General features: G+C 36.7%; 3 protein-coding genes across 4 annotated transcripts; 2 read left to right on the forward strand and 1 right to left on the reverse strand.

Annotated features, from left to right (window-relative positions):
* Positions 1 to 467: 467 nt before the first annotated feature.
* LOC120004138 (tubby-like F-box protein 8) lies at positions 468 to 4959 on the forward strand. Of its 2 annotated transcripts, XM_038853399.1 has the most exons (6): positions 468 to 609; positions 697 to 783; positions 1506 to 1876; positions 1974 to 2061; positions 3283 to 3415; positions 4026 to 4959. In XM_038853399.1, exons 3-6 carry the CDS (start codon positions 1529 to 1531, stop codon positions 4732 to 4734), a joined length of 1278 nt encoding a protein of 425 aa, XP_038709327.1. In that variant the 5' UTR covers positions 468 to 609; positions 697 to 783; positions 1506 to 1528; the 3' UTR covers positions 4735 to 4959. The 2 variants fall into 2 exon arrangements, with proteins under 2 accessions (XP_038709327.1, XP_038709329.1); XM_038853401.1 differs by lacking the exons at positions 468 to 609; positions 697 to 783; positions 1974 to 2061 and having other exon boundaries at positions 1736 to 1876.
* Positions 4960 to 6283: 1324 nt separating this feature from the next.
* LOC120003533 lies at positions 6284 to 8477 on the forward strand. The gene is made up of 4 exons (XM_038852549.1): positions 6284 to 7454; positions 7551 to 7602; positions 7924 to 7984; positions 8334 to 8477. The coding sequence occupies exons 1-4, from the start codon at positions 6284 to 6286 to the stop codon at positions 8475 to 8477; spliced, it is 1428 nt and encodes a 475-aa protein (XP_038708477.1).
* A 974-nt stretch (positions 8478 to 9451) lies between these two features.
* LOC120003700 (COP9 signalosome complex subunit 8-like) lies at positions 9452 to 13213 on the reverse strand. Its single transcript, XM_038852736.1, has 5 exons — positions 13060 to 13213; positions 12811 to 12890; positions 12238 to 12419; positions 10705 to 10812; positions 9452 to 9807 (listed from the first exon to the last, which is right to left on the reverse strand). The coding sequence occupies exons 1-5, from the start codon at positions 13141 to 13143 to the stop codon at positions 9668 to 9670; spliced, it is 594 nt and encodes a 197-aa protein (XP_038708664.1). The 5' UTR covers positions 13144 to 13213; the 3' UTR covers positions 9452 to 9667.
* Between the last annotated feature and the right edge of the window lie 1330 nt (positions 13214 to 14543).

Consider the following 14543-nt stretch of genomic DNA (forward strand, 5'->3'; position numbering starts at 1 on the left):
CATATGGATTCATCAAATCTTCATCTGAACCTTTTATTCATGTACTTGAATAAATTATTATCTATGTCTTACAAAATTATGATAATTAAAAAAAGCAAACAAATAATCTTAATCAAAACATTTAAATTAATAAATGTAAATATATATTCTCTGCCCTATATGTGTGTATGTATATATCTATATATATATATGTATGTATATGAGATGAGACATGATGAAAAGACATGACATGACAAGACAAATAGTGACAACCTAGGGGAGGGGGTTTAAAATAGGGGGAGTTTGTTTATCAATTTCCTTGTTAAACATGCTATTTGGTCATGGCTTTGGAGCCAAGTGTAGGTCTAGATTTCTAAGCGGGATAATAAAAATACAAAACATAAATGAATATCCTTTTTTTAATAATGTTCACCATTTGGCATATTCAATTGAACGAAGATTACCGTGGACTTGAAATCCGGATGTGAGAAATACCAAAAAAGTGTAGAATTCGGTGTCGTTCAACAGTATTACATTTCTGACTACGACTTTTTCTTCCTTTATATGCTTTTTCTCTCTCGATCTTTTCTACCTTTTCTTTCAGATTTTGTCTCTGTGCATTCTGTTATGGTGCGGTACAGATTTCTCAGTATCTGAAGCTTTGTTGTTTGAAAGATTTCATGTGAACCCCAACGCTGTCTCGCTTTGTTGTTACAGGGACCAGCTTTTGCATCTTCTCTGCAGATCTCTGGTGGGTTGTGATTTCAGCTGATCGGAGCTCTCCAGGGCTGGGTTTCTTAGCAGGTTTGTTTTTAGATGCAAAGATTTGAACTTGTGCGTATTACAGTTGTCGTTCTGCTAATAACAACAATTTCTTGCCGAACATGCAAAACCCCTTTTGTTTTCTTAGATGTAGATGCAAACCGTGGTTATTTATTTTCCAAGTTTGTGTGTGTAAATTTTCCCGAATTGTCTCTCTGTTCCTGGATTCCCCCCCCCCCCACAATTTGTTTCCTTTTATATTTTTTTGGGTTTTCGGCTGTTCTTCAAGTTATTGTGTGTTTTGCTTCATTAATCTATCAGGATATGTCTAACTTTATAATTGTTTTCCTTTGTCTCCTTATCTAGATAGGGTAGCTTTGAGCTTTTTGTTAATGAGTCTGCTACAATAATGTAATTTTCCGGTTAAACTGGTTGTGGGGTTTAAAATGATGCTTAGAAACACATGAGCTGCATCATGCTTGGTCAGTCTAGCTACTTTGTTGTCCATGTGAAGCTGACCTTTTCCTGATACTACATCCTTTTTCTTTTTTGGTACCTTTTGATTTCCTTTTTTTTTTTTCTTTATCTTCTGATCTTTGCAAATGAGCGGGCATCAGAGTCACTATTTTTTACTTAGGGCAGCCATATGCGCATGGTTGATTATTTCGAAAAAGCGGGGTTTCGTCTCATTTTCCGGAAAGCCAGTCATACTATTCCACTTTAGCTAAGCTAATGATGAAAACAGGATCTGGATTTGTCTGCAGGTGTGCTGTGATCAACTGGTAAAATGTCCTTCCGTAGCATAGTTCGTGATGTGAGGGATGGCTTTGGGAGTTTATCTAGACGGGGTTTTGAAGTGAGGCTGACTGGCCATCATAGAGGAAAATCTCAAGGTTCGTTACATGACTTGCATAACCAACCTCTTGTGATTCAGAACAGTCGTTGGGCTAGTCTACCCCCAGAGCTTCTCTGTGACATAATCAAGAGATTGGAGGAGAGTGAGAGCACTTGGCCTGCTAGAAGGCATGTTGTTGCATGTGCCGCTGTATGCCGGTCTTGGAGAGCTATGTGCAAAGAAATTGTTAAGAGTCCCGAATTCTGTGGGAAGCTGACTTTCCCAGTGTCTATAAAGCAGGTAGGCATTTTTGTCATGAACTTGCATTTAGTAAAGAAAGTTGACCTGCTTATGTTCCTTGCCGCTGGACTTGCTAACCTTCTTCTTTGGATCCCAGCCTGGTTCACGTGATGGACTGATCCAGTGTTTTATTAAGAGGGATAAATCGAAGCTAACTTATCACCTTTTTCTTTGTCTCAGCCCTTGTAAGTTTCCTAACTAACCATTTGATTTCCTTATGTTTGTCAAACATAGATGGTATATTTTCTTGTTTGTTGAATTAAAATAACACATTTTATTTAGTTGTAATTTTAGTTGGTAGGTTATTTGATTCGTTGATTGTCTTTTATATCCAGGGAAATATTTTTAGTTCATTTTAATGTTTTCTGTTGTGGGCTATAATAAGCCAATGTATTTTTCCTTGAAATGATTTTTCTTCTTGCGCATGGATTCATCATCTTTACTATAATTTATGTCGAGGGAATATGTTGTATGTTGGTTAAATAATATTTTTTTTAATAGACTCAGAGGAATAATAAGTTACAAATTGCCTGGTCAGAAGCTGTTTTTGTCCAAACTTCAGTGCGCATGTTTTTATCCCATAAAATAAATTATTGTTTATGGTATTCAGAACGAAGTTATTGTTTCATGTTTGAACACGTCAAAAGTACATTCATCAAATTATTGAATAATACTCCGTCACTATACAAAACCGAAGTTAGATGATCACTTACAGCTTTCTTTCTTTCTTTTGATGGAGATGGATCGTTTTATTTCAAAAATTTATATACGTCTCTGACTATGCATGTGACAACTCGTATGGATATGAAAAGAAGGAAAGAAAGTGAATGTTTGAATCTTTTAAGTAGAACTTTCTTTCGTCAATATACATGAGAGAACAATGCTAATGTTTTAGTTTCATTCTTAGTTTGGTTTAGCCAAGTTGTAATGATGTATTCAAGTTCAAATCAGAAATTTACTCGTGAAGTTGGTGTGATTACCAAGGTTTTGAAGCCCTTCACATGTTAATTAGCTTCTCAATCCTATGTTTTTGTGGTATTGAGATAGGGCTAGTCAATAAGAATTTTATAATAGCTTTGTGATGTTGTGGGGCTTCAAATAGTATATTTCATTCCCGGAAAACTATATGACATTTTTGAACTTGTTTGTGGAAGGACAAGGATTTTCTAAGGTTGTTTCTTTTTAATTTTAAACTTGTATTGGAAATTTGGAGTATGGATGAGCTATTGAGTATTGACTCATGCATGTAGATATTCTTTGTCTTTTATTCATTAGCTTGCCTTCGTAATTTTTGCCAAAGTTTGTCGTAGCAAAACCTACTTCTCAATTATTGGCCAATTTTAATTTGAGAAAACCATCAGTCTCCTGATTGATTATTTCTATGTTTTTCATTTTTTGTTTTGTAGCATTGCTTGTTGAAAATGGGAAATTCCTTCTCTCCGCAAAGAGAAGTCGACGAACTACTTTCACAGAATATGTTATCTCAATGCATGCTGACAATATCTCAAAATCAAGCAGCACATATATTGGAAAGTTGAGGTGAGAAGATGATGTGCAATTAGATTACGTCCTCTTTATGTTCAAATTCTTTATACATAATTCGAGTCAAACAGCCAAACGTTTTCTTCCCTATGTGGCATTCCTGTTTATTAGGTAGTCCTTTTATTGTGGCAGCTCCCATCCTTCGTTCAGAATGGGATTTGCCTTGTCATGAGATTCCCTTGTTCCTGAATAATGTTTTCTACTAAAATTGAAAGCAGACTTCCTGCTTCGAATGAAAGTGTCATGTTTGTTGTCTTCCCCACGTTTATAGAGCTTCTCAAGATCACACTCTTTAAGTAGAAGTGAAGTGTAACAACGGTGTCTGTTACAAAGCTTTTCTTCGCAATTGACACAGGGCAAACATTACTTCATCATCATCATCATCATCATCATCATCATCAAAGCCTTTATCCCATAAGTGGACATGTTGCTTGTGACTTGTGAGGCATCCTTATTTGCCATAGTTTCTTCACGTCTTTCAATCATTAACGTGTATTGCCTTATAATTTATTTTTAATTCTCTTTGTGGTGAGCTAGCTGTCTACTGTCAATGTACTTTTGCAATTCCTTCAATCGTATCACTGAATCATTTGCATTCATGTTCCAGATCGAATTTTCTTGGCACAAAATTCATAATATATGACACACAGCCGCCGTACACTGCTGCCAATGTTCCACCTCCTGGCAGATCAAGTCGTAGATTTTATTCGAAAAAGGTCTCTCCAAAGGTGCCAACGGGAAGCTACAACATAGCTCAAATCAGTTATGAACTAAATGTGTTGGGAACCCGAGGCCCTCGAAGAATGCACTGCCTTATGCACTCAATCCCAATGTCAGCATTTGATGTTGGTGGCAGTGTCCCTGGGCAACCAGAGCTTCTTCCACGCAGCCTTGAGGACTCATTTGGGAGTATCTCATTCACCAAGTCTCTTGACCAGTCTGTTGAATTCAGCAGCGCGAGATTTTCAGATATTGTCGGGCCTCGTAATGATGATGAGGAAGGCAAGACTAGACCTTTGGTTCTCAAAAACAAGCCCCCGAGGTGGCATGAACAGTTACAGTGTTGGTGCCTGAACTTCAGGGGCCGCGTAACTGTAGCCTCTGTTAAGAACTTTCAGTTGATTGCTGCTACACAGCCAGCAGCGGGTGCACCCACTCCATCTCAGCCAGCCCCATCAGATCCTGAAAAAATCATTTTGCAATTTGGCAAGGTTGGCAAAGATATGTTCACCATGGATTATCGATATCCGTTATCCGCATTTCAGGCTTTTGCAATCTGCCTGAGCAGCTTTGACACCAAATTGGCTTGTGAATAAATGATAACATTGATTAACTAGAGTGTGTGTGAGGAAAAAGCAGGAAAAAATTATATGTCAAAGTCTGTTTTCCTTATGTTGCCAGTGTATGACACCAAATAGGATAGGAAATTGTTGTTTGTATTATTCTCTGTTGTTTGCAGAAGAACTTACAGCATTGTAAAACTGGATTCTTGTAACCTTTGTCTCCACTATCAGTCAATTCATAAATTCAGCCTAATCTGATGTCTGTTACCTTATGTTTCTGAATTGCTTATTCTGATTAATTAGCGTCTTGTTAAATTTTTTAACAAGCTTCAGGAAGAAAAAGTTCAGCTATGATAGGGATCCCGGGACTTTGTATCTTAGTTAGCCTAGTTCTTGAGTTATAAGACTATTGGGATCTTTATCATTTCGGAAAAAGTTTCTGCAGCCCTGCTTTTTAGTTTTTGCTTTGAAGTCAGTTAATCAAACAGTGAAGTGAGATGTTAAAAGAATGTGTAGATAAAATGTCAGTTGATTTAGAAACTTCCATTAAAGAATCAAAATTGTTTCCCATTGTTACTTTTTAATAAATATATGATTGGCAGAAGCAGAAGCTACTCTCCTCGACAGAACAAAAGACAAAAAACAGAGGCAAGAGTTCCTGATTTAAGAGTCGGATGTCTACGGTCGGTTTCAATCAATTTTTGACATAAATTTAATCGATTTTGTTTGATAGTTATTGGCAGTTTAGTTGGTTTTTTTGATTTTCGATTGATCCTCGCTAACGTTCATTTGACAATAACCGACCAAACGATCGATTTGGTTCGATATGATTTTTAGAACAATGCTACATAAAATTATGGAATATTTTGCCAAAAAAAAAATTCTTTAGGGTAACTTCCTTCCCCATTAAAAAGTCTAGTACACTTGAGTAATTATATTACGATTTCAAAATAATAATAATTTTTTTTTTCAATATGTAAAAAAGGTGAGCAAGGCTCTATTAATTAAAAAAAGCCCACCAAAAACATTATATTATATATATATATATATACATGTATATATATATACATGTATATATATATATATGTATATATATATATATTATATCTAATATTGATTTTTCCCCCCTTTTTTCGCTGCTCTCTTTGAAGAAACGGTTTGCTACTTTTATTCAGAGTATTATAAATATTGAATTTAGAGCGAGGGGATTCGCGCTCTCTTTCTCTGGACGAAACGAGTTTTCCCGTGTTTGGTTCTACGAGTTCGAATAGTTTGCCTTCTTGAAACATCGTCGGTGGTGTCAAGGTACTTTCTTTTTCTTCTTCTTCTTCTGCATTTGGCTTTGAATTTCTATGATCTTTTTCTGAGTCGGGAGATTCTGCTCAAGACTGTTTGTCCATTAACAATTCTTGATTTGGATTTCGAGAAATCTTGTTTACTTCAACTTGATAGGCAAAATGGGATTTGTAGGTTACTGAACTTCTGGATTGTGTGGAAGAAAGATGGGTTTTGTGGTTGATTTTCTTGCGTGAATTCTGTCTTCTTGAGAATTCTTTCGGGACTTTACTTGAACCTATTGACAATGCGATCCTCAGATGATCAGGGTAGCTCTTCTAAACCCTTTCGCTCGTTTGGCCTTTCAATATTCAGAAAAATGCGTGAAAAAGTTCGTTCCACGGAGGGCATTCATGAATCTGGTAACGCAGATGTTGAGTTATTTCAGAAACAGGTCACAGAACGATTCCATGAGTTGTCTATTGTTAGTGCTGAAGGATTACTGTCTGTTGAATGGATTAAGAATCTTTTGGATGTTTTTATGAGTTGCCAGGAAGAATTTAGGGTAATTTTGTTAAAGAACAGAGACCAAGTCTTGAAATCCCCTCTGGATAAAATGATTTCTGATTTCTTTGAGAGTAGTCTGAAGGCCCTTGATATATGTAATGTAACTCGTGATGGGATTGAGAATCTTCGTTCATGGCAGAAACAATTGGAGATTGTTCAGTGTGCGTTGCATTCTCCGCAGAGGGTGGTGGGTGAGTCTCATTTCCGACGGGCAAGAAAAGCTTTAGGTGACTTGGAGCTTGCAATGCTTGAATTGAAGCAATCTGTATCAGTTTCATCACAAAGGAACCGGTCGTTTGGGCGTCATGGCTCAAGCTCAAGCTCAAGCAGGGGTCGTAGTAGTTCGCACCCATCAGGGCATTCACGTTCTCTTTCATGGAGTGTTTCTCAATCTTGGTCAGCAGCTAAGCAACTTAAATCAATGTCCAGCAACTTGGTGACACCTCGTGCAAAGGAAGTTATGGCAACAAATGGACTGGCAGTTCTTGTTTTCACCATGAAATCTGTTCTCTTGATTGTCCTGTGGACTCTTGTTGCAGCTATCCCTTGCCCGGATAGGGGCCTTAATATTCACTTTCATATCCCAGAAAATTTCTCATGGGCTGCACCGATGCTCCAAATTTATGAGAGGATTATGGAGGAGTCGAAGAAGAGAGAAAGGCGGAACTCTAATGGATTGTTGAAGGAAATTTATCAGTATGAGAGATGTACACGTCGCCTGATAGACTTGATTGACGTAGCTCGATTTCCGCTGACAGAGGAACAGAAGACAGAAGTTGAGCAGGGAGTGCAAGAGTTAGATATGGTTTGTGAAATTTATCAGAATAGTTTGGAACCATTGCAGCGCCAAGTGAGGGAAGAAGTCTTTAGTAAAATCGTGAGTTGCCGAAATGAGGGTCTTGCAATCTTAGGTAATGCCAACAATCCACAGTAATTCAAGCTGGTAGAAATTGCCAGAGAGCATCAAGTGTACAAACTGAGAGTATATTGCGTTATTCTTTTCTTAGCTAGGATGAAGATTGTTTTGATATTGGTTAGCAACAATAAGAGGTTTTGCAGGTAACTCATTTTTTGTACATATCTCTGCACATTCTGTAAATAAACAAAACCTACATTTGAATATCTGGTTTTATGGTATACTTCTTGTCTTTTTCTTTCCAGTTTGATATTTTTTTTTGTTGATTGTCCTTCCCCTAGCAACTTGCATTTGTATATTAAGGATATACATATGAAGAATTTAGTTAGTTTTCTCCATATATATGTGTACACACACACACACACAGAGTGGCTGAACCTTCCTTTGTCCCTTCACGCTCCCTTTGAAAAGGAAAATGGTTGAGAAGAAAGTGATTTCCCCCCAATTTTCTGTTTTTGGCCCAGGGTGGAAAGAGTAAGGAAATCCAGTCGTCTACAAGTGAGTAGGCAAGCAAAGAACTTGCAAGTGAGTTCTGTTTTCCAATTGGCTATTATTTACTTACGTGCATATGCATGTGTGTATTGATAGGCGTATATTATGTGCATGTATTTGCAGTGTGTTTGTGTGTAGATTTGTACGTATCACCTGAGTTGTCATTTTGAGTTTTGATTCGTCTCTTCACTTGCAATACACGTATATGAGATGGTGAATTTAATCTCAGTAACTTTTAGTGCAAACGGGAGTTCGTAAGTTAAACTCTCCTTACATAGCTCAGTGTGTGCAAATGTCATTCTGTGTTATCTTGTCATATTGGGATTTGGCTCATGTCTCAATTGATCCATGGATAACTAGATTTTTCATGTAATTGGAATAGAAATTGACTCCCATAACTGGTGAGAGCCACATACAGAACAAAAAAAAAAATCATGCGGAGAGATGGGAGCAAATTTGGGGTCTGGAGGCAGATAGAGCGAGAAAAGACATGTTGACTGACCATAACGTAACTGGTTACCGGTAAATTAGGTATTTTCTTGTCTCTGATCCAACGATTACAAAGCACTCAGATAAGAACAACATAGATGCTGTTTTCAAACTTCAAAGTGACAGCCAAGCCCAGATCTTTGCCGCCATGGATCACCTAATTACAACGTATACGCTAATATATATATATATATATATAGCGTGAAAAGGTGTAAAATAAGAGTTACATTTTAATGATGTGGATGAATGAGATGACAAGTGGGTCTCACATGTTTCAAATCAATGGTGTAAACATAAATCCTTATTTTATACCCTTACATTATATCATTATATCCTTATATGATATATATATATACATATACAGAAATTCTCTTATGTGGATGTCCACAACTTAAAAACTTGAGCACTCCACTTTTTAAGTGTTTTCAAAAGTGAAATGACAAGTGTGATCCACTACTTTGGGTCCCATATATTTAAAATCAATGGTGAGATTGAGGTGCATAAGTTAATATATTTTGTGGTGTCCACATAAGAAAATTATCGTATATATATATATATATATACACACACATTATATCCTTATGTGATATATATATAAACAACAACGCCTCCTTTTCTCTTCTGTTCTGCTGGCTTAATTTCCCAATCAAAAATGGCGTCCAAGTACCAGAAACTTCAGAAGAAGATGAATTTCTCAGACTTGGAGATGGATCTGGTTTTGCAACTCACCCTACTTCACCATGATTTCAATAGCAGCAAGGATGGTGATGGTGATAAACAAAACGAAAGGAAAGACAAAATTATATCTTGTGATGCTGGAGATGAAGAAAAAGAGTATCTAAAGCGCAAGAAAAGGAGGTTTCGCTCCATCAATCATATCTACCGATCCACCGACCCTTTGGTAGTACAGGCTAAGAGGATGAGGTGCTCTTGATAGCAATCATCAATGCCCAGATTGTGTATATACGTATATATATATATATATGATCACTGAAGAATTAAAACCTGTGATTTGGTGTTATAACTTTCGCTGTAATCAATTCCTTACTCAGTGTCTCTTCTTATTCCTCAAATCTTTGGCAGTTCTAGTTTTTTCTATCCATCATGGCATATGCATCAAAATCTTCACAGGGAAAAATAATAATCACAAATCACCGTCCCGACGAGTATCTGAGTAAAACACCTATGCAAAAAAGATTTTTCACAAATCCAATTTTTCAAGTATGTTCAATGTTCAAGTAGGAAGACATATTCCGTCAAGCGCTGAAGTTTACTGGGATCCAGTTTCTGCTCACTCACAACAGCCTGCTTCTTCACAGTTAGCATTCCAGAAGAGGGATCCAAAGTCCAACCTTGCTGTACTACATCTGCATATGTCAAACCAAAATCTCATTGGCAACAATTGCAGGAACACGTAGTGGAAGAAATTATCACAACTTTAATTCACAAGACCACATGCAGATCTGTCAAAAGACAACGAACCGAACAAAGTTTAGCTAGCTTTTAACCGAGCAAGAGGCGGTTTGGAAAAGAATACTAACTCTTGACAACTGTACGAGGAACTGCTATTTCTAGTACATGTTCTCTAATGCAAAGAAATGAAGTTTTATAAGATATGTTGCAAATTGCAATCAAAGTGGCTAAATTTAGTGAGTGCTACAAATATTGGGTGCCTTGGGGTGGTAGCCAGATTATTGGAGGAGGTGCTGAATGCTAAGAATTTCAAGGAAGCGAGGAGAGGAAGATCAAGAGTTCTTTCTATGCCGTTAGTCATGATTGTAGGAACGCAACAAAACAGCTTTTGAAGAAGATTAACATACTACGCGGCTCCTTAAAGAGGGATGGTTGTATAACCTCTGTACTTGGTATTGCAGACAGATTTCTAGATGAAAGTTTGCAGGATGCAATTCATGTGATCCTTGATTGTATATGGGCCACACCCCACGGGGTCTCTAGCTCAACAAACTTTGTATTTCCTTTTAAAAATAACTTCATTTCAATTTATGCATATATTTACATCATCAAAGCACACAGGTCAGGGGGAAAATTATGCAAGTTTGCACACAACAAAAGTAAAGCTCTCGCCAAGTAATAATGTCATCTTCGACAATCATCTGACTCTGAGGTGAAGCAAGAATATAACAATTAGAGGATGAAATAAATTAAAATGCTCAACCAAGAAATTAACTCGACAAAGAAAACTATTCAATATCCAATTTAAGGGCCACTATAATATTTAGGTCCAATGAGTTGAAAAATCTTACAATTCATAGTGTCATCCTCGTTCATTCCCAGAAAGAGAGCAGTGTCTTGAATGCTTATTGTTGAATAAGCAGACAGCAATAGCTGAAACATCCTCTTGGTGTAAAGCACTGCATGAAGGGCGATGGGCCACATACTTCAGAGAGCACGCATGATAATAATATAAGTACATTTAGAGATTTCAATCCTTTCATTAGCCATATTCCAGACATCTGAAATAAAAGAGAAAGATGTTGAATACAAACATTGCAGCCACTGATCATGCCAACGGAAAGGGACACTCTTATGCACTCATTCGAACCATGAGTGCTTTTCAAATAATCAACATATCATCATCCGAGCCTTTATCCCAAACGTTTGGGGTTGGCTATTCAAATAATCAGCAGATAGAAAGGAAAAAAAAAATAGACACAATCCTTCCAGTAGCATAATGCAAGAAGTGGCCGCTCAAGATATTACACATCTGTTAATCCAGGGCTTTTTACAACTTCGAAAAAAGACAGATTATTAAGAGGGAAAACCATAAATGATCAACAAAAACAGCTCCGTGTTTCAAAGAAGCATCTTGCATAACCAACCATTCCTACAGTTTTGACCATGAAGTTCCCAAATAGGATACCCCTAATTAAATAAGCTATTGATGAAGTGATGAACAATAGATGCACAATACAGACCTCCACATGTACTGCATCTTCAACCATTAGAAGGCTAAACCCAAAGCATATATTGAATTCAATTATTGTAAATTGAAACATGCCCAAAAGGATAGAAGGACAATTCTATATTGGAAATGTCATCCAGAAATAACATCACTCTTGACTCCAAGAAAAATATCCACAAATGTATGTAACTTCCAACATGGGCCACCATTAAGAAAGAGAAAAGAAAAGGTGAGTAGAACAAAGTTGCTTCATTTAGCTCCCAAGTTACTGGCTACATTTATAGAAGGTCATTAATCCTTCCTACCAAGAATACATTTTAGACACGAACATTGGTTTACTTCAACTACAGCATATTTGTTTCAGAATGCATCGATAATAACTTACAGGCCTAGCCATAGACATAAACAAGCGGCCCAAGTCCCTTCAGTTACTCAAAATCCATGTTACGACACACATTAATCCATTCCAAACTTGACTATTTCAATTAAACTGTTCAAAGCCCTTCGATTCCTGAAGCCTACAGCTTCCTTATCAAATAGTTTATTCTAATAAAGCAACCATATAACGAGTTACATATCTAAAAACTTCAACAATGCCGTAAACTAGCAGAAAAAAACGGGGGGGTGGGAGCTGTTAACAATTAAAGCAGCACAGAAGGGTTGCAACCCGAGTAACAAAAGAGCTTTGAAATTAGCAATTGCACAGTTGAAGAAAAAATAACTTCTCAGCTTTGAAGTTTGAACATTGTTCATCATTTGTCCATTATGTGAACCAATAGATTACTTCACTATGTCACATCAATAAGCTAAAGATATTACATAAATAAATATTAAATAGAGTATTTAAAAGCAGTAACAGATTCATAAAACTTACCTGCGAATGCAGCAACAAGCCCCTGAACTTCTGGATTCCAACTAAACCCATGAATAGCCTCATACACGCCAGCATAATCCCGTGTCCATAACCTCTGACCAATTCTCCAAGCCGCAACCACTTCTTGTTGGGCCTCTTTTATGGCTGAAGGTATTGATTTCCAGAGGAACCGTGCACTGTTGCTGCAAGATCACACTCCAAGTATCAAAATAATTGCTGATTAATGAAATTCCAGAGATATTCCAAATTCTAAACTCCCAAACCATTAACTGCAAAATCCACAATCACCAAAACACCCGAAATCATAAAAAATCCTCAAGCCCTAACATGCAAAACAGCAAACCCCAAAAAATAGCAAAAGGACAAAGTTCAAAACCCCTGACCCGCCGCTTGATTGAAGTGGAAAAGGCCAGAGAAAACTAATATAACAAACTCAAGATGCGAGAATGGAAAAGCACTCTAATAATGAATACAACCAAAAATCCAATTATCAATTAGATTTTTCCTATCTTCCCTCCAGCTTTCCCAGATACCAAACAGAGGGGTCATTAATAATTTATAAATATGACTTACATATCATCAGCATAAATGTGGCCCAGAAGGTGAATCGCGTACGGCCATTCATCCTGAAACGCGACACCCTCTGCTGCGACCTGCTTCAAAGACGATAAGAAGAAGGAGAAATTGGGGTTTCTATTTGGGTTTGGTACGACTACCGTCAAAAACTGACGAAAAATAAGTTTCATAATTTCATTGATTTTGTCTCAACATTAATACAGAAAAGCTAAAACCAGAAAAGAAGGAAAGAGCAGGAGGAATTGCCTGAAGCATTAGGCCATCACAGATAGTAGCGACCTTGGCGTACGATTTGGAGGCTAAAGCCTCTTGCAGGCGACTGAAATCCATGGCTGCTACTCCTACTGGTTTCCCCCTGAGGGAGAGAGCGACAGCCAGTGACGCAAAACCGCAAAACGGCAAAACGACCGTTGAATGGAAATTTAATAATTTCTCTCTTTTGGCTTTACCAGCAACAGAAAATATAAATATAAATAAATAAAGACCACTACACATGGCAAGCTGGCCAATTTAAATTATAGACAAAATATAATTTTTTGTATCTCAACTATATACTCAATTTTTTTTCTTTGATTTTATATTTCAACTATGAGAATGTACATTTTTCGTCTCTCAAATGAGAAACTGACCGAAAAAATCATGTGTGGCATCTATGTGACCTATAGAGAAATTATTTTGTGACAAACTTTAAATTAACGTTAATAACATGTCCTTAATCTATGCAAGTGTGGCACTTTTCGTCATTCAATTAAGCGAAAAGTAATTGTAGAACATAGAGAACTAATACACCATAATAAACCAACAACAATGGGTAATTCTTTGAAACTGACATGAATGGTGAAGACATATCTCCCAGCTTAAGCATAAGAGGTTTGGTCGCAAGATGATTTTAGACTCTAGTTTTGGCAGAGCAAATCAAGAGAATTCATAAGAACTTTTCACAATTCACAATACTTCCATGGTTGCATGCTTATCCAATTCTTGAAAACTCCTCATCAATTGAAGGTGTGGAAGACTTGAGGGATTAAGGTTATTTTTTCTCAACTATCATTACATGTATGTTATTTATTCTCATTTGTCATACGTGTATTTTCTGTGCTAAGTATATTATTACATATATTTCACTATGTACAAATTATGCCAACTCAAATACCAAATAAGGTTTTTCCGACGCCAAAACTTTTTGAAGGACAAACATGATACTTTCCCATAATTGCTAATGACTTTATACAACAAATTAGTCCAATAAAATTGCCATTAAAGACTATTAAATTCAACTTTGAAACAAATATATTGACAAACACAAAGTCAAGGATGAGTTGTTCTTGAGTTGCGATTCGGGACTCCACAATTCCCCTTCAATTTTAACCCCTTGAATTTTAAATTTTAAAATAAAGTAAAAAATGCATAGGTGAGGGAAGATGGTGACGTGGCAACATTTTTTTACCATTGATAAAAAGAAAAAGAAAAAGTTTTATGACTAATTTGACCGTTCGATATAATTCCTTAGATATCAAATTATAGACTCCATTACTTTGCCTCTCATACAAAAATTAACAAAACTTTGGGACAACATATTTGACATTCCATCCCATTCCAATCTTTCACCTCAGGTAGCTTTGCCTTTTTTAAGAGTACGCCATTCATGATGTGAGCTGACAATTTTTCTACCTCTCTCTTTTGCCTCTCTCTTTTTTTTTTTTTTTTTACACTTATCTATCTTGCAGAAG

Source organism: Tripterygium wilfordii, chromosome 8 (assembly GCF_013401445.1).
Source record: "Tripterygium wilfordii isolate XIE 37 chromosome 8, ASM1340144v1, whole genome shotgun sequence".
Lineage (NCBI taxonomy): Eukaryota > Viridiplantae > Streptophyta > Magnoliopsida > Celastrales > Celastraceae > Tripterygium > Tripterygium wilfordii.

Excerpts from the sequence above, each read along its gene's own strand:
- LOC120004138 (XM_038853399.1), top strand. The coding sequence starts at position 1,529 with ATGTCCTTCCGTAGCATAGTTCGTGATGTGAGGGATGGCTTTGGGAGT. Across the intron at positions 1,877-1,973 it reads TCCCAGTGTCTATAAAGCAG|CCTGGTTCACGTGATGGACT; the intron begins GTAGGCATTTTT and ends TTTGGATCCCAG. Across the intron at positions 3,416-4,025 it reads ACATATATTGGAAAGTTGAG|ATCGAATTTTCTTGGCACAA; the intron begins GTGAGAAGATGA and ends TTCATGTTCCAG.
- LOC120003533 (XM_038852549.1), top strand. The coding sequence starts at position 6,284 with ATGCGATCCTCAGATGATCAGGGTAGCTCTTCTAAACCCTTTCGCTCG. Across the intron at positions 7,603-7,923 it reads AACAATAAGAGGTTTTGCAG|GGTGGAAAGAGTAAGGAAAT; the intron begins GTAACTCATTTT and ends TTTTTGGCCCAG. Across the intron at positions 7,985-8,333 it reads GGCAAGCAAAGAACTTGCAA|AAATTGACTCCCATAACTGG; the intron begins GTGAGTTCTGTT and ends TAATTGGAATAG.
- LOC120003700 (XM_038852736.1), bottom strand. The coding sequence starts at position 13,143 with ATGGATTTCAGTCGCCTGCAAGAGGCTTTAGCCTCCAAATCGTACGCC. Across the intron at positions 12,420-12,810 it reads CACATTTATGCTGATGATAT|CAACAGTGCACGGTTCCTCT; the intron begins GTAAGTCATATT and ends GTGATCTTGCAG. Across the intron at positions 9,808-10,704 it reads CGAGGATGACACTATGAATT|ATGTAGTACAGCAAGGTTGG; the intron begins GTAAGATTTTTC and ends TGACATATGCAG.